Source organism: Ctenocephalides felis, unplaced genomic scaffold (assembly GCF_003426905.1).
Source record: "Ctenocephalides felis isolate EL2017-DRISC unplaced genomic scaffold, ASM342690v1 CF-g0.4_SCAFFOLD_00845, whole genome shotgun sequence".
In the NCBI taxonomy this organism is placed as follows: domain Eukaryota; kingdom Metazoa; phylum Arthropoda; class Insecta; order Siphonaptera; family Pulicidae; genus Ctenocephalides; species Ctenocephalides felis.
The window spans coordinates 1845134-1865434 of record NW_020536999.1 but is presented as its reverse complement, the minus strand read 5'-3'; the positions used below and the strand labels follow the sequence as shown (position 1 = coordinate 1865434).

At 27.2% G+C, this 20301-nt stretch overlaps 1 protein-coding gene across 1 annotated transcript in view; it reads right to left on the bottom strand.

Moving 5' to 3' along the window:
• The window catches only part of LOC113363918 (tyrosine-protein phosphatase 10D-like), an 80557-nt gene that overhangs the window by 22931 nt on the left and 37325 nt on the right, over positions 1 to 20301 (bottom strand). The window contains 15 exon segments of the mRNA XM_026606401.1: positions 2380 to 2516; positions 2906 to 3056; positions 3133 to 3247; positions 4675 to 4829; positions 4912 to 5060; positions 5143 to 5306; positions 5422 to 5642; positions 7077 to 7264; positions 7640 to 7808; positions 7890 to 7992; positions 8358 to 8461; positions 9813 to 9984; positions 10058 to 10164; positions 11677 to 11802; positions 11891 to 12017. Of these exon segments, the coding sequence (XP_026462186.1) occupies positions 2380 to 2516; positions 2906 to 3056; positions 3133 to 3247; positions 4675 to 4829; positions 4912 to 5060; positions 5143 to 5306; positions 5422 to 5642; positions 7077 to 7264; positions 7640 to 7808; positions 7890 to 7992; positions 8358 to 8461; positions 9813 to 9984; positions 10058 to 10164; positions 11677 to 11802; positions 11891 to 12017 (2188 nt within the window).

The following is a 20301-nucleotide window of genomic DNA, read 5'->3' as shown; positions in this document are numbered from 1 at the left end:
GTCTGACAATGAGATAGTTGTAAAATTATTGAAACGGTTGTAGGTTGTCTAAAATTGTAGTGGGTTCTCTGAATTTGTAGTGGGTTGTTTGAATTTGTAGCAAGTTGTCTGAATTTGTAGTGAGTCGTCTGAAATTGCTGTGAGTTGTCTGAATTTATAGTGAGTTGTCTGAAATTGTAGTGAGCTATCGTCTGAAATTGTAGTGAGCTATCGTCTGAAATTGTTTTGAGTTGTCTAAAATTTTAATGAGTTGTCTGAAATTGTAGTGAGTTGTCTGAAAGCATTGTAAGTTGTCTCAAAGTGTTGTATATAGTCTTAAAGTGTTGTATCTAGTCTGAAATTGTTGTATCTGGTTTGGAAAGTGTTGCAAGTTATCTAAAAATGTTGTAGATTGTCTGAAATTGCATTGAGTTGTCGTCTGAAATGGTTGTGGATTGTCTGAAATTTTAATGAGTTGTCTTAAATTTTAATGATTTGAGTTGTCTGCATGCGTTGTAAGTTGTCTGAAAGTGTTGTATAAGGTCTTAATATGTTGTAAGTTGTCTAAAAGGGTTATAAGTTGTCCAAAAGTTGTAAGTTATCTGAAAGTGTTGTATCTGGTCTTAAAGTGTTGTATCTGGTCTGAAAATGTTGTATTTGGTTTGAAAAATGCTGTAAGTTGTCTGAAAGTGTTGTAAGTTATCTAAAAATATTGTAAATTGTCTGAAATTGTTGTGAGTTGTCTGAAATTTTCATGATTTGTCTGAAATTTTAATGAGTTGTCTGAAATTTTAATGATTTGTCTGAAATTTTAATGATTTGTCTGAAATTTTAATGATTTGTCTGAAATTTTAATGATTTGTCTGAAATTTTAATGAGTTGTCTGAAATTTTAATGAGTTGTCTAAACGTGTTGTAAGTTTTCTGAAAATGTTGTAAGTTTTATGAAAATGTTGTGTGTTTTCTCTAATAGTTGTAAGTTTTCTGAAATCGTTGTGAAATGTATAAAAGTGTTGTGAACGTTGTTGGGTTGTGAGTCGTCTAAAAGTCTTGTAAGTTGTCTAAAAGTCTTGTAAGTTGTATAAAAGTGTTCTAAGTTATCCAAAAGTGTTCTAAGTTGTCCAAAAGTGTTCTAAGTTGTCCAAAAGTGTTGTAATCTATCTGAAAGTGTTGTATCTGGTCTTAAAGTGTTGAATTTGGAATAAAAATTTTGTATCTGCTTTGAAAAGTTTTGTAAATTGTCTGAAAATGATGTGAATTGCCCGAACAAGTTGTAAGTCCTCCAAAAACGTTGTAAAATGTCTAAAAATGTTGTAAATTGTCTGAACAAGTTGCAAGTTCTCTAAAAACGTTGTAAAATGTCTAAAAATGTTGTAAATTTTCTGAACAGGTTGTAAATTCTCTAAAAACGTTGTGAAATGTCTAAAAATGTTGTAAACTTTCTGAACAAGTTGTAAATTCTCTAAAAACGTTGTAAAATGTCTAAAAATGTTGTAAATTGTCTGAACAAGTTGTAAGTTCTCTAAAAACGTTGTAAATGGTCTAAAAATGTTCCATATCATCTAGAAATATTGTAAATTGTCTGCAAATGCTAAAAATCGTCTGTAAATATTGAAGATTGACCAAAAATATAATTTCATAATGAATTCAGTCAAAAAAACTAGAGGACATCTTCTTTAAAAAATTAATCAAATTTCAAAAAAAAAAACAATGCAAAGCAAAGTAACAGTTTTAATATTTAAATGTAAATTCTTAAAATTTTTAAATGTAAATTTTTAAAAATGTAAATTCTTGAACTCTTCATTATGAAAATGTAATTTCATAATGAATTCAGTAAAAAAAACTAGAGGAAAACTTCCAAAATTAAAAAACAACCAGAAAAACAAATGCAAAGCAAAATAACAGCTTTGAAATTTAAATGTAAATTCTAATAACAATAACTTATCAAATTAATAAGGAATTGCACAATGTTAGTTAATTTTCATTCCTAAAGCAACACGCACACTGCCAAAATAGCAAACCTGATAATCGTATACAAACCCAAATAACAACATATGTCTACATTTGTATCTGCAATTAAAATTATAAAGTGATAAAATACTCAAATAGCTACAAGACTGCTTTCGTGTACATAATATTTGTTTTAATGTATTTAATGGGGTTTTAAGTGATTGATTAAAATTATTCATTGTTTAAAAGTCTGTAAATAAAGGTTAGTTCCAGATATTATTTTTTATATAGCTTAACAGAAACTAAAAAAAAATACTACAAGTGTATGCAAATTGTCTTATATACTCTGATACAAAAATTTGAAATATAATTTTAAACTAGTCCTTATCTAAAATGTAAGTTTTTATTACATGGATTCAGGATACTTTTATCAATAGATTAATTTACTTACTTGTTCTAGTAACGAGTTCTGTTTTATCGCTGTTCAAACCATAAGATGTTGTGTAAATCTCAAATTTATATTCCACTCCTGGTTTCAAATCCCCGATTAAAATCCTTACAGGTTTGTTCTCATCAAAATTATCATTCATCATTGCTGAAAAGGTGCTGCTGTTTGAAGAAGAAGAAGTCATTGCTGGATTTTGAATACCTAAAAGAAATAATCATTGAGTAATTATATTGTGAAAACTAAATTAATCACATCACAACAAATAATAAGTATCTAACAAACAACCGTCTAACTATGTTCAGGAAACTTTCCAGATAATGATAGTAAAAATATGTTTATTTGATTTTTTTCTAAAATTTGTCACCTCATCTATGCATGCAAGCTTGTTTTTGAAATAATGGTAGTAATTTGCTCTTTCCTTCATATTTCTCTTAGTTCATTTTTTATTAGTTTACCTGAATGTGAATTAGCAAACAATCTATCAGTAATAGCACCAGAACCAGTCGAATACATATTCATCAAAGATTGTTCTGAGATATTCTTCTTCTGGATCTGACTAGGATCTTCCGTAGGCCACCAGCTGATAACATAGTTCTCAATTCTTCCTTCCGGTCTGGGATATTCCAGTGTTATGTTGTTAGAATCCGTTATGGGAGTTATGTTTTCGATTTGATTAGGACCTAAAAAGTAAAAGGCATATATTAAAAATAATTTATAATATAAAATTTGATGGAATTGATAGAAATTTGTACTTACGGACTGTGTGGTTGGCTTGTTGTGGACTAGAACTCTCGACACCATAGCTGACAGTGTTCACTTGAATCGTATATTTTTCACCAGGAGTCATATCTGTTATTTCAGCCTCAGTTACCTGTAAAAATATCGACGTCAGTGAAAAATTATATTTTCAAATAGTAGTAATTGCCAAATATCGACAAAAATATGTATGTGAATGTGTGTGTGTGTGTGTGAGGTAATAATAATAATAATAGTAATAATCAAATTTTATATATTTATTAACAGCCGGCAAATATTATTTTGTCTCTAAATAATCGAGTCAATGAAGAAGAAAAATAAAAATCACCATTTTAAGAAAAATATTAGGGATTTTTCAAAAACCACTTTCAAAATAACAAATTTTCGATTGCAATTGCTTTGAAAAAAATTTAAGATTTCCAATATATTTCAAAATAAAGAAAACATTTTCTTTCAAAAAGACTATTTTTTCCAAAAATCCACTTTTTTCAAAGCTTAAAGAAGAATTTTAATTTAAAAAAAAAAAAAAAATTTTGTACGGAAGGTTCCAGCAATTTGCCTTCAGACACGATGCCATACACCACTAGTTAACTTCCCGTAGGGCAAGTTATAGTAATCGCTAAAAAATCGAAAATGAAATTTTTTATATATCTTTACGTTTCAAAAACTTCTGAACACTTTGGCATACCTTAGAAAAAATGGATGTATGTGTGTGTGTATATGTGTGTGTGTATATGTGTGTGTGTATGTGCGTGTGTGTATGTGTGTTCGGATACAAATTTTTGTCGACGATTTCGGGAACACTGATGAAGCGTTTTGAATAATTTAAAAAACATTCGATTCGTATTGATAAGGAGACGTGCTGATTAGTTTTTGGCAGAGGCAGGTCTAGCCGTTCCGAAGATACGGGGCAAAAAGTGCCAAAAACGGTAACTCAGTTTTTAAGAGAACGGAGCGTCCGATATGAATAATTCAAAAAACATTTTATTTGTATTAACTAAATGAAGAACTGTTTAAATTTTTGGAAAGGAAGGTGCAACGACTTCGGAGATATGGAGGAAAAAGTAAAAAAATGAGTTTCTCAGAAATTTAATTTTTTCAGAGTAATTTTTTTTCAAAAATGTTAATCTTTAAAAAAAAAAAATTTTTGGTACGGAAAGATCCAGCAATTTGCCTTTTAAGGCACAATTAGTTTGTATCCGCACACACACATACATACACAAATGCACATACACACACACACATACATATTTTCTAAGGTATACCAAAATGTTCAGAAACCTTTGAAACGTAAATTTATATAAAAATTTTCATTTTCGATTTTTTGCGATTACTATAACTTACTTACTTATAAAAAATTGACGAGTGCTGTGTGAATGTGAGTGTTTTATTTTGTGTAAGTGAGTGTGTGTGTGTGTATGTGCGGATACAATCTTTCGTCGACGATTTCGGGAGAACGGATCAACCGATTTGAATGATTCAAAAAATATTTAAACGTACGTACTGTTTATTATTAATTATTTATATTATTCTTCAAATTACCTTCACAGCCGACAGTCGCACCCACTGTTTATCAGATTCTGTACGATATCTGATGGCATATTCAGAAAATGTAGAATCTTCAGGCTCCGTCCAATGTACCAGCACGGAATTGCTTTGGACTTTCTGCACGCTCATATTTTGTGGAGGATTTGGATCTAAAATTGAAGAAAAACATGAAAAATACTAATTACTTAATTAATCAAGATTACTAATACTTTTTTATTATTTAGTACTTACAAACTGCTTGGAAATAATCGTGTGGTTCACTTTTCAATCCATGACTTATGGCAAAAACTCTGACTTCATAACCAGCACCAGGATGTAAATCTCTGATCACTAAATTGGAATCTGTACTGATCTGCTTGTGGACATCGTTTGTATCATTCCTGAATCAATATAACATAATCAATAAACCAAATATTAAACAACAATGAATATAATTTTGTTATGTGTAATAGATTTATATACCTTCTGTACATAATTTCATAGTTCTCTTGTCTCGAATTAACATCAGACTTCCAGCTAATGTTGAGACCATTCTTGATGGGTCTGAGATCTTCGATAATTGGTGAGGACGGTCTGGTAGCTATGTATAATACTGTTTCATTTGATTCCATATCTTTAGAGACTGCCTAGAATAATAAAAAACAATTTAAAGAATCTCTATTGTGGAATGCAGTAGGAGATCATATATTTAAATATATATATATATATATATATATATATATATAATTTCTTTCTCCTTACCTGTACGGTTATAGAATAATTCCTCCCAGGCAAAAGACTCTCCAGCATAACACTCGTGTTGTTGCTCAGAATGGTGTTACTATCACCATTGTAGGTTTCGACTTCATGATAAGATATTTTGAAATTATCCTGCTTGCTCGTGTTCTGTGCTGACCAGGATATCGAAATGATTCCTGTTCTGTCGTTTGTGTCTGTACGAAGATCTTTCACAGGGAGAGGTTCTGGGTAAAAGATAAAATACAAATTGTACTTGTTAATAAAGGAAATTAATAATAAAAAACACATTCACTTGTTAATTAGGTAACTTTTTCAAAATTTGTTGCACAAACTTTTTTCACAAACGAATTAAGTAGCAAATTAATTCAAATCCAATCAGCAATAACACAAGTCATTAATTGTTTTCAATTTTTTTAATGGTAATAATTTTAATTTTAATTCAGCAAACTGCAAACAAAAAAAAATCAATCAAACAACCAAACTACAAACATTTCCTCTAGTTTAATTAACTGAAAAAAAAAAAGACTTTCTCAACCGATTTACCAATTTTATTTAAATGTACAAAAGTTATTTATACTACAGCCAGCTCATCCCCAAGTTTTGGATATAAAAATAAATAAATTATAACAAATAAATAAATAATAAATTTTATCCAAGATATTGATGATTTTAAAATAATTCAATACGCCTGCCCTCCGATACAAAATAATGTGCACTTCAAAATAAAGTTTATGTTACATAATACAAAATATTTTAAATTAGGCCACTGCATAAAAAAGTTGCAACAGATAATTCCAATTGATAATTATAGCCCATAAATAAATAAACAAATTATTAACTTCGCGTAGGGTAACTTATAGTAATCGCAAAAAAACGAAAATAAATTTTTTTATATATTTTATATCTTGATTTGTAATTTTTAGTAAGGCAGGTCTAGAGGTTTCGGAGATCTAGTAAAAACAGTAAAAAAAAAACGCCATTTGGCGGTCGAAATTGATCATTATACATATGCACATCAAAATATAAGATGTTTTATGGAGATTTTAATAATATGTTAAGAATTTTAATAATATCAATTTTATTTACATTTTTATGGGTTCCGTAGAATAGATTATCCGATAGACATCGACGCGACGCTTAAGCGCTTCAATATTTCGTCTCTATGCAGTTAAAGAAGTGCCATTGCTTTGAAAAAAAGTTCAAAATTCCAAAATATTTCAAAATAATAAAAAAAAATTTAAAAGACAATTTACTAAAAAAAATTAAATTTCTCAAAAATATTTTTTTTTTTAAGTTTAAAAGAAAATTAATCTTTTTTAAAAAAAATAATTTTTGGTACGGCAAGTTCCAGCAATTTGATGCGGCGCTTTGCTACGCAGCTAAGGCGCGACTGTTTGAAAAAATGTTCAAAATTTCTAAAATATATCGAAATACTATTATAAGAAAAATCATGTTTTACAAAAATTCAAAATTCTCAAAAATCGATTTTTGTTTCAAGGTTTAAAAAAAATTGAATCTTTTTTTAAAAAATTAAATTTTTGGTACAAAAAGTTCCAGCAATTTTCCTTAAGGCACGATGCCATACACCACCAGTTCAATTAATAACTATTTAATTATATATTAAAATTTTATTAATATATTATTTATTTACAACTTACTCAGTGTGACTTCTCCTGTAGCAGGCCACGAAGTGACTTTACCAGAAACCGTTTTAACAACAACCTGATAATTCTGTCCAGGTTCCAAATGATCTCTAAATTCCCAAGAATTTTGATCCTCTCTATTCCTGGTCACTGGCTGGACACGTCTCAAAGACGCCAAGGATAACTGATACTTGTCAAATTCACTGAAAAAAAAAAATAATTGTATAATAAACTCAAATGAAACGTCGATGTTGTCTTAGCCATCTATTATTAACAACTATATTTTACATAATGATAAAGACGCTATATATAACGGTATGCTTTTACAAATAACCAAAATCTGGTAGGGAGCTTTTGACCCGCTATTTTGAGCCTTTAATTTTATTCTTTATTATTATGTAAAATATAGTTTCGTTTCGACGTTTCATTTGAATTTAATATACATTTTGGTCCTTCGAGCCGGATTTTGGTTATTTATAAAAGTACACCGTTAGATGGCGACATAGTTAATTATATTTTATCCAATAATGATCAATCAGTATTATTACAAAAAAATTAACTATATTATATTTTATTACCTGATTCCTTTAGGAGCCTCCCACAAAACTTTAAAAGAATGACTAGTAATTGAGTTTTTGTCGAATGTTATATTCAGAGGCCTCAAAGGAACGGTTCTGTATTGAGCAGTTGTCGGGGCACTGATTTCATCTTCTGACATCGTCTGAACTGATATGTTGTACGCTCGACCTTAAAACAGATAAAAACAATGTATTTAATTATATATAAATAATAATAATCATAGTAATATTTTTTGGTCCATGTTCTTACCAGGAACTAGTCCTTTGAATGCAGCTTGTGCAGGACCAGGAGGCTCTTCTTCCTTCTGGACGTATAGAATACTTTCTAAGGCATCCGGAGGTTCAATGGATACCTGTTAAATAAAGAAGATGATATATTGAGTATATATTTAAAAAAAAACTTGCTTAAAAATATTTTTTCAATTAAAGTGGTTTTACTTTATAATCGCTCATTGCCATTTTGATATCAGTGTATTAAAATTATGGCAGGGATATTGTGGCGGCAAAGTTTTTAGGAAGTCTGGCAGGTCAAATTACAATAAGGATCGTTATTGATCATGTTATAACATGTAAATTGGCTTAAACTCGCTTTGAATATTAAATTACCATTTTTATTTGAGCTCGTTTGCTATCAATTATTTTCTTCCATAACCAATGAGTTCTTAAAAGTGTAATTTGTAATATTTTATTCTATAATTACCAATTAATTGTTTATTACCTTATAATGTGTATAAACACCTGCAGGATAAGGTGGTTGCCACAGAACTAGCAGAGTCGTTTCATTTCTGAACCAGACGATAAACTTTCCTGGAGTATTTGGTTCTATAAAAACAAATAATTTAAATATATTATATTATATATATATATATATCTTGATATATATATATATATATATATATATATATATATAAATATATGTATATTAAAACATAAATATAATTATTTATAATAAATATAAAAAAATATATTATTTGCTAAGTACAAACCAATGTGACGTCTGAATCTTTCCCATACTGAGTGCGTGTAAAATTTTTAAAAAGAATTCAATATTATTAAATTACAAATATATAAAAATGTAAAAAAACAAACAAAATGAAAAGATCATGAATTAGGCTTAAAAAATTATCATAACATTATATATTTATATTACAGCAATAATTAAGGCTAATTAAACATTTTTTTCTAGTCTTTCTTCAAAAATTTTCTCTTCAAATCAAATTTAATAAGTTTCACGTTATTCAAATTTATTTCTTATTGTTTATCAAACTAATATTTTTATTTATGAATAAATAAATTAAAAGCATGGTTTTATATAATTTTTTTCTAAGGTAAAATTGCGTTTAATATAAATAATTGTTATATTTTAGTACTCTTGATAAAATTTAAGCCGGTAGAACGTTTTAATTAGAATCATTTTTGAATGTTCCTATTGCAATACAATTTTTGCTGGAATAGTGCTTATATAAAAATAATTTTTAAATTTTCCTACTCGTGGAAATATTTCTACTGCTATAGTGTTGTAATTAAATAAATCTTATAATGTTTGTACTCATGTTAAAAAACTATTGCTGCTAAAACGTTTCAATATGAAAAATCCTTACATTTTCCAATTTGTGGTAAAATTTTAACTGCTATAGTGTTATAATATAAATAATTCTTAAATTTTCCTCTTAGTGGTAAAAATTCAGCTGTTGTAGTTTTTTAATATAAATAATTCATAAAATTTTCTTCTCTCAGTAAAATTTCAGCTTCTTTAGCGTTGTAATAGAAAAAAGTCTTAAATATTGCTACTCCTGGTAAAATTCCTGCAGCTATAACGTTTTAAAATAAAGTATTCTTTAATTTTTCTAATTATAAATAATTATTCAATTTTTCTGCTCATGATAAAATTCCTGCTCCTAAAACGTTTTAATACATGTAATTCTTAAACTATTACCGATCATGCTTTAATATAAATATTTTTTTAAATATTCCTAATTCGTGGTAACATTTTGCTGCTATAACGTTTTGATATTAATAATGCTTATATTTTGGTAATAGTCATAAAATTTCTGCAGCTAAAACGTTTTAATGCATATAATTCTTAAATTATTCGTGCCAATGCTTTCATATAAATATTTTTAATTTTTTTTTGCTGTTCTCATACTGAGTTGTAATATATATAATTCTTTACTTGTGGTAAAATTTCTGCTACTATAAGCCACAGAATCCTTCCCCTCGTACTGAGTATAAGCCTGAACCTGATAGGTAGCACCTGGTGTCAACTCTCTTAAAGAATATTGCTGAACTCCTTCAGCTATCGATATGGATTGTGTACCAGATTGGGGATCAGATATTGGAATAACCTAAAAAAAATGTACAGTATAAATGAAAAATATTAAAATGAACGATATCAGGTAGTCGAGGAGTTTCTGGTACCTTTAATTTAAAACTAGAAAAATGTCCCTGGTTTGGAGGATTCCATGACACCAGAGCCTGTTTGCCTCCTCGAACATTCACCGAAAGGTTTGATGGTGGATCAGGAGCTGTAAAAATTAAATAATTATAAATATATATAATTATACAATAATAATAATAGGTTGTCAAATATCTCCCTTCCGCCTTTTTGTATTATAAACCAAGAGCAAAAAAGCGGAAGGGAGATATTTGACAACCTAATATTAATGATATATATATTGAAAAAAAATTAAACCTTGATTTTTGTGTAATGTATATATAAAAAAAATATATAGTATATGATTTGAAGGAGATTAATCAATATTTTTATACTAGATTTAGAATTAGTGTAAAATGTAAGTAAATTTATATATTTATTTATTTATTTATTCAACACCCAAGGCAATAATACAATATAATTACATTTTAAATTGTACAAATTATAAACTAAACATAATATGTGAGAAAATTTGAGTATTAAGAGTTCAAAGATAGCTTTGTATATATACATAACATTTAATATAAACTACAAATATATAACATTGAATAAAAACTAATAATATTAAACATTTAAAAAACTATAAATCACTACTTAAGACGGTCATTTAAAGATAATTTTTCTGGCTTGTAAGATATATTAGAATTGTTATATTACATATATTAGAATGATATTATCGTGAATATAAATGAGCAGTATTGATAATATTATCCAAAATCAGCTAAATTTTCACCTTCCTGCAACAAACCCTAACTAGGCAAATTTTTAATCATAATATACTTTTATATTGTTATTTATTAGAAAACAGATGGAGGAGAAGTTCAAAGAGTTGTATTGGCTAATTGGCAGGATTTCAAATATGTGCTATGAAAACAAACTCCTTCTATATAAAACGATAATTGTCCCAATCTGGACATACGGCATTGAGCTATGGGCGTGCGCAAGAAATTCAAATATAAAAAAATACAAGTAGCGCAATCGAAAATTTTAAGATGCATTGTGAACGCACTCTGGTATGTTACAAATGACACCCTACATAAAGACCTAAAAATAAAAACTATTAATGAAATAATAAAAGAAAGGAGCAAAAAATACCACGAAAACTACCAGGTCACCCAAACATATATTTAAAAGAATTAAGCGAGGAATATCCCACGCAAAGATTGAAAAAAAATGGCCTTACGATCTTAAATAAAATCTCATAAAATAAAAAAAGAGAGATATCTCATAGGAGATAATCTCTTAATTGCATTAACATTACAGCACATTGTCTTAAAAAATGTATATTATTTTGATTGACAATAAAACTATGCAAATAAAAAAATATATATACTTTTATACGTATCTCTCATAATTTTCTACATATTATGAAAAGAAAGTGGTTTTTCGAAGAAAAAATCTAAAATATTTTTCTTAAAATCGTAATTTTTATTTTTCTTCTTTATTGTCTTTATATATAATAATATTTGCCGGCTGCTAATAAATATATATAAAAAAATTCTAGCTATCATGAGAAGAAAGTGGTTCTTGGAAAAAAAAAATCCAAATATTTTTTAAGCCGGCTGTTAATAAATATATAAAATTTGATTATTACTATTATTACCTGTCGTAATACTTGCGGTCCACGTCAACCAATCTTTTAAGGTATCATTAGAATAATATAATCTAAATTCGTATTTAGTGCCAGGTAGGCCCTTGGAAAATTGTATCACATCGCCCACAACGTCACCTGATAAAACATAAAATTATATAAAATTATTAACAAATTTTGATTATTGTCTTTAATGATGAGGTAATTGTTTTTTTTTATCCTTTACCTGCTGGTATGGTGGTATTGGGTCCTGGTACACCGACTGGGGGCCTGTAGTCGAGCCTGTAAAAAGCCCCTAATTGCCCACCGAGGTTTCCTGGAATTTCTATCACCAAATCGGCACATAATGAATACTGAAAAGGAAAAAAATATAAAAAAATGTTAACTTATAAGTGTATTACTAAGTTGTTATTTCTTTAAGTTTCTGATAATTTTGTGAATATTTTCGTAAGTTTCTTCATAAGTTATTATGTTGTTGATGTTTTTTTGGATCTTTTGATTTCAGAATTGTTGTGCAGCTAATCCAGCTACTTAATAATAATAAAATTATTTTATTTTAGTCACTTTTTATAAGTAAAGGGTCTGAAATAATATTTATTAATATTGATTACGGTTTGGTTTTGAATAAATAAATAAATAAGCAAGTTGCATATTTTTGATTTTGATAAAGGCAGTCCAATCTGTTCCGAAATACGTTGAAAAATATGGTTATATAATCTTTTAAACCGAAAATGATTATCATTTATACATAATAATTTATAAGATATATTATTGAAATTTCTCTTAATATTAATAAAATTAAATTTTTCCAATCAGACACTTTAGAACTTTTAATAAAATATTATCTTTATAGACATTTTATTAGCATCCATTTTATAAATAATATTTTTTAAAATGTTTATAAAATTGGCATTGAAGTTTTTTAAGATTCGAGTGAAACGTTTGAATTTTAATTATAATATCAATTTTTATAGCGCTTTTATATATTGTGTATATATTTTATTCCAGAAATTTTGGAATCTGTGTTAACAAATAAAAACTTTCAAAATGTTTATAGAATATGCATTGTGAATTTATAAGATTAATTTTAAGCTAAGATTTTGATAGAAACTTTTACATCTTTATTTATAATATATCAATATCTTATTTTTGGGTTCTGTACCTATAAATAAAAATTTCCAAAATTTTTATAAGATTCTCACTGGAAACTTATAAAATTCGTTCAAAGCAAAAGTTCAACTATTCAAGCAAAAATTATAGTTAAACGATTTTAAATATTACATAGTATTAATATGGGGGCTTCGTTATTTTAATATTATATAAAATCAAAAATAACAGCAAATAATTTTAAAAATAAATTCAGTGCTAATTATATAAATGAATTTAACTTTTTTGTTCTTATTTTATCGTTCTTTTGTATTAGTTGTTATATTGTTGACAAATATTCAGAATAAGATTCTAACCGTTAGAATGTTAGATATATATATATATATATATATATATATATATATATATATATATATACATGTGCTAAATAAAACGTCTAACGGGATTCACTGTCATGGAAATTCTGCGTTTCACACACATTCAATATATAAAAAACATTTATATATATACATATATATATATATATAAATATATATATATGTGTGTGTGTTATTTTTTTAATTTCACACATTGCACATTAATTAAATGTCATCATTAATTTTTTCTTAACTTCTTCAATTTATGATTCGAGCGTAAAAACTAAAATGAAAGCGTTTTTATTCAACGAGCGTGATGAATGCATATAAACATTTTAATATATATATATATATATATATATATATATATATATATTTATATAAATTAACCTATAAAAAAGATTAATTATAAATTTTTCTTTTCATTTAAATTTCGAAAACAGCTTCGGTTTTGCTTTCTCGTTCTGAAATTAAATTGTTTATTTACATTTTATTGTTATTATAGTTTTTTTAATAACTACATATTGCCAAAAGTATATGAATTAACATAAAGAATTAAGTCCTGTCTCTGTTTTTCTGCTTATTATCTATGACCAGTCTTACAGAATTAAAACTGCAATTATGAATGTGTGAATTGGTTTTTAGTAATTTTAAAAATTAGAACATTACACATTTTTGCACGAAAATTGATGCATCATACCGCCAATTAGCACATTTTAATTTCGCGCTAATTTTCTAAAACTGAGTCGTAGTAAAAAAAATACAGTTATTGGATTCTGATTCATGTTTATTTGAGACAAAAAGATAATGTAATATTATTCATTAATAATATAATCTATAAATGCTATCCGACATGTACAGAATTCTTCATCTCCATTTATCAAAATGCATTTGTATAGACAAATATGATAAATGAAGCATTTATATCAATTTCAAGAATTTTATATCAGAAAAATATCATAAATATAATTCAAAAGGTATTTGTGTCAAATGTAAATATTTAAAAAATATCAAAATCGAATTGTCAACAAATTACGTTGTTTTGAAATAGTTTGGCGATAATATTTTATTGCGCTAAGAAGTTAGCGATTTGGAATATTAATAATAAAATCAGGAGTCGCACAAGGGAGTGCGATAGGACCAACAGAAATGAAACAGTATGAAATAATGAAAATATTTTAAAAACATCACTATATATAAATATATAGATATATAAATCTTTTTCAGTGTATAACATTTAACGATATTAATAATAAAATCAGGAGTCGCACAAGGGAGTGCGATAGGACCAACAAAAATGAAACAACATGAAATAATATAAATATTTTTAAAACATCTTATTATCTTATATATACATATATAAATCTGTTTCAGTGTGAAAAATTTAACGATTTAGAATATTATTAATAGAATTAGGAGTCGCACAAGAGAGTGCAATAGAACCAACAGAAATAAAACACGATATAATAAAAATATTTTTAAAACATATATATATATATATATATATATAATACATATATAAATCTGTTTCAGTGGGTAACATTCAACGATTTAGAATATTGATAATAAAATCAGGAGTCGCACAAGGGAGGACGATAGGACCAACAGAAATGAAATATTATAAAATAATTAAAATATTTTTAAAACATCACTATATATACATTTATACATACATAATTCTTTTTCAGTGTGTAACACACTTGTCCAAGAATGTGGAACAAAAGACTTTCACCCTATGCATTGTGAATAATTTAAATAAATTTAAATGTTGGAATTTATATATATACATATGTGTGTGTGTTTGTGTGTGTGTGTATCTTTATAAATTTGTATCCTTATCCTCCCCTAAACGGCTGGTCTAATTTTGATGAAAGATTTTATATTAAACCAAGTGCTATAGAAATTGGTATAAATTAAATTCAAAAATGCAATTATGTAAAAATAAGAGACAATTAGCGAAAAATAATTTATCATTGTTTATTAATTATTAATTATTAATTAACCATTAATTTGGACACAAAACTGATGACATTTTCATAAATATCATTTTCTGACAATTTGTATTCAAAATGCTATTATATGATAAATTCTGCGTAAGTAAAATGTAATGCTATTACTATTACCAAAAGGCTATTAAAATGAAAAACAAAATATAACAGAATAAACTTTAGAATCACCAAAATTAAATGTTTCTAATATTGTTATTTTGTTATATTTATTATTATCTTTCACTTATTGTTTTTATTCTACTTTATTGTTTTTCTAGTATTATTTTTATTAACAGAAATTTTATTTATTTACTTATTAATTTTATTATTATTATTATTTTCTTTTATCTTAAATTAAATCAACATACTACGGATATCATTTTATTAAAAATTCTATCCTTTATTTTGTGCTCTTTTTATTAAATTTATATAATTGTTCATTTGTTGTAACAAATATAGTATTTAGAATAAAACTTTTCTTGTTTCTCTTGAAATTTAAATAAACGAGAATATTTTGTTTCTGAAGCAGAAGTATATATTTTCCAGATAATCCGATTTGCTATATGTTTCCTCGACGTTTCAAGTCATTTTGAATAGTTTTGCAAAAAAATTGGAAAAAGCATATGTGTGTCAGAATTTGGCAATTGGACAATCAGCTCAAATTCTTCAGAATTAGTCCGAATTTTTTTTTTGTCCTTGTTTTAGACAAAAATTTCGACTGGATTTCAAAAATTCAAAAAACTGTTCGATGATGGTTGTGAATATAGTAGTGATTTATTTTTTTGTAATCAATTGTTCAAATTGCATAGAAATAGAAGTATAAAGTTATATTAAATAATAGTAATAAATTTATATAAAATTTGAATGGTTTAGTGGAATTTTAATTTAAAAAAAATAGAAGTAAGAAAGAAAACAAGATTTAAGTTAAAAGAAAAGAAGAATGAAGAAATCAGTTGTAAAGTGCAAAGAGAAAAATTGGATAGAATGAGATAATATATAATATAGTATATAAAAATAAAAATAGTATAGAATATAAAAAAATGAAATGTTGTAAGTAACTAAAGTAAGAAAGTAAGTTGTAAGTGATAAAACTAGCCTGTTGCCAAATTTTTATTATATTATTTCTAACCACACAACATTTTTGCTTCCAGAATTTTTTTCGAAAAATGCATTTGTGATTTTGAGTTATGAGTTTTATATATATATATATATTATATATATATATATATATATATATATGCAGTGGACGTCCTTGCAACTGCATCAAGGATATCTTCGTCGTTTCATTAAAACAAAATTTATATTCACAAACGGTACAACAACAGGAAAACAGAAAAATACACACAGACACATACATATATATATATATATAAATATATATATATACAAGGTAAATAAATTACCATAAGATTACAATAAATGTGATCGTCCAACAGTTGAACAACCTGTTTCAGGAAGTTGACAAAGAAATTCCAACCATACAAAGATCTCCATTCAATAAATAAATATTTATTCAATACTTGTTTCATAAATTTATTAACAAAGTTATTTTTTTGCTTGCCAAGTGCGTCTAATTTTCCATAATTTTCCGTAATTTTCTATAATTTCCGTACAATGACGAATTACGTAATTTATTTTCAAACAATATATATATGTTTTTTCGCGTGCAACAATGTGCGATTAATATCGATACATAATAAATAATTTGCTAGTTGAAAATTTCACAGAAAATACGTGCAAATTTCAACTTTTGCACGTTTCTTATGCAACCGTGGAAGTTTTCCTTTAATTAGGTAATAAAAAATCTCATGTCGCATGTATAATAATAAATTTGAAAATTAAGAGATAAAAATGTTTAGAGACTCTTAGTAATAATTTTGTTTCACTATTTTTTTTATTATTGCGTTGTTATAATTATGAATTAATAATGTTTAAATGTTAATTTGAATACAAAGGCACAAATTATCTAGATGCTGCGACGTTAATAGAAATCGAGTTGCATTTACTTTTCCGGTTATTGTTTTCGTTTAATTCCGATTCATACAAAAGACAATTAAAAACTATTAATTGCATCATTTTTGTTTACGAGAAAAATTCACATATCATCTACAAAAGTTATACAATTATTGTTAAATTTAATTGTCAGTTATATCTGACAATTTTCTCAGACGACTGACAATATTTTGAGGCAACTCACAATACTTTGAGGCAACTTAAAAAATGTTTAGACAACTTAATTTAATTGTCAGTTGTAAAATTTAAACCATTTTTACTAAAAACTTATTAACTTCCCGTAGGGTAAGTTATTGTAATGGTCCGAAAATCGAAAATAAATTTTTTAGCATTTCTCGACGTTTTGAAGGTTTCTTAACATTTTGGCATACCTCTGAAAAAATGTATGTGTGTGCGCGTGTGTGTGTATGTATGTATGGATACAAATTTCCAGTCACGTTTTCGGGCGCACGAATCAACCGATTTGAATGGTTCAAAAAACATTCGATTCCTATCGATAGGGAGAAGAGTTGATTAGTTTTTGGCAAAGGCAGGTCCAGCAGTTACGGAGATACGGAGCAAAGATTGCAGAAAACAGAAATCGAGTTTTTGAGAGAACGGGGCATCCGATTTGAATGATCTAAAAAACATTCAATTAGTAATGATTGGGAGAAGTGTTTATCAGATTTTGGCAAAGGCAGGCCCAGAAATTTCGAAGATACTGAGCTAAATATGCAAAAATGGCAGTTTTTGAGAGAACTAAGCGTCCGATTTAATTGATTCAAAGAACTTTCTGCTTGTCTTAATAAAATAATTGATTTCGGAAAAAAAAATTGTCTCAACTTTTTTTTTCAAAAAAAATTTGTATATTGAAAATAATACAGATTTTATTCAGATATTCAGACTATAGTTTTAATATACTTTAAACAAATAATTTCAACTTTGCAATTCAGTTTATATAATTCTTATAAATATTAGTCAATGTTACAATGTTAATAATAATCTATTTGAAAACATTCAGTATTCCTCGAACATTTAGTTTTCGGTACGGGAAGTGCCAGCAATTTGCCTTAAGGCACGGTGCCATGCACCCCACTAGCTAGCTTTTATTTAATGTTATATATTGTATAATATATTTGTAGTTTATATTAAGTGTTATGTATATATACAAAGCTATCTTTGAACTCTTAATACTCTAATTTTCTCACATATTATTCTCAAGTTTATAATTTGTACACTTTAAAATGTAATTATATAGTATTATTGCCTTGGGCATTGAATAAATAAATAAATAAATTTTGTTTCAACAGAAACTTGTTCCAATTTACATTGATATTTTACCGGTAACTTGATTCTTATCAAAACCCCATTTCCTGGACCTGCCTCATGGCACCCCATCGTTATTATGAATATTACGACGCAGGTCCGTCCAATACAACAATAGTTTTCTCTATACAATTTTTCCCTTATTTTTCACCCCCTATTCGATCAGAGTTTCCGAACTCGTAATGAAGAAGGACGATCGTGGTAGGAAATATATGCGTTAGGGTAAAGGATAAATCAGAAAAAGGTTGAAACGCCCTGATCCAATTGATGGACACTAGTTTGAAAGGTTTTGGAGGGTCGTAGGAGGGTCGGTTGGTTGTTGGATATTGTTTGAACATATGCACACACATTAGTTTCGAGATCAATGTTCAATATTTAGACACGAGGATTTGGGTAAATGGAATCATGTTGAGGAAATTAAAACGAGAACGAGGAGGAATCGACTTAGGAGGAAATATATCTTGAAACATTTGATTACAAAAATAATATTCAGAACTATTTACAAACAACATCCTTCCAACAGTTTTTGAATTTTTTAAACCGCGTCAGGACTTTTGGCTTAAACATACACAAACTAGTGGGGCGCATGGCATCGTGCCTTAAAATTAACTGCTGAAACTTTCCGTACCAAAAAATTTTTTTTGTAAAAGTTTAACATTTTTGAAAAAAATTTACTCTGAAAAATTAGATTTTTGAGAAACTATAAATTTTTGACAAAAATTTACTTTTTTTTGAAAAAAAGACTTTTTGAAGAAAAGTGTATTTTGAAATATTTTGAAAATTCTGAACTTTTTTTCAAAGCAATCGTACTGCTTTAACTGCATAGAGACAAAATATTGAAGCGCGTAAGCGCCGCGTCGCCGTCTAACGGATAAACACTGGTACGGAATTCATAGGAATATAAACAAAATTAATACTTATTGTTGAAATCTCTATCAAATTTCTGATAATTTGATGTGCATATGTGTAATGATAATTTTTTACCGCCAGATGGCATTTTTTTTTTACTTTTTTTACTAGGTCTCCGAAAACGCTAGACCTGCCTTCATGAAAATTTGATCAGGTCTTCATCTTGTTAATACAAGTAAAATATTTTTTAAATTATTTAAATCGGACGCTCCGTTCTCTTAAAAACTTAGTTACCGTTTTTGGCACTTTTTGCCTCATATCTTCGGAACGGCTAGACCTGCCTTAGCCAAAAACTAATCAGCACGTCTCCTTATCAATACGAATCGAATGTTTTTTGAATTATTCAAATCGCTTCATCCGTGTTCCCGAAGTCGTCTACGAAAATTTGTATCCGCACACACATACATACACGTACGTACACACACACACACACACACATACATCCATTTTTTCTAAGGTATGCCAAAATGTTCAGAAGGTTTTGAAATGTAAAAATATATAAAAATTTTCAGTTTCGATTTTTTGCGATTACTATAACTTGCCCTACGAGAAATTAAAAAAATTGATCTAATTCCCGAGAAGTTGAGCTGATTGTCCAATTGCCAAATTCTGCTACATCTATGCTCTTTCCAATTTTGTTGTAGAACTATTCAGAATGACTTGAAACGTCGAGGAAACAAAATAAGCAAATCGGTTTTTCTGAGAAAAAATAAACTTCTACTTGAGAAGCAAAATATTCTCCTTTATTCGAATTTCAAGAGAAACTGTAAAAGTTCGCGTAAGATGAGCTTTTTTGATAAATATATATATATATATATATATATATATATATATATATATGTGTGTGTATATATAAATGATATATATATATATTCCTTCGTATTAAAAGTGAAGTGTTTACCTTGTGAAAGCTCAGAAAAGATTTCGAGGTGCCATTGAAAAAATGTGCTTTTATGTGA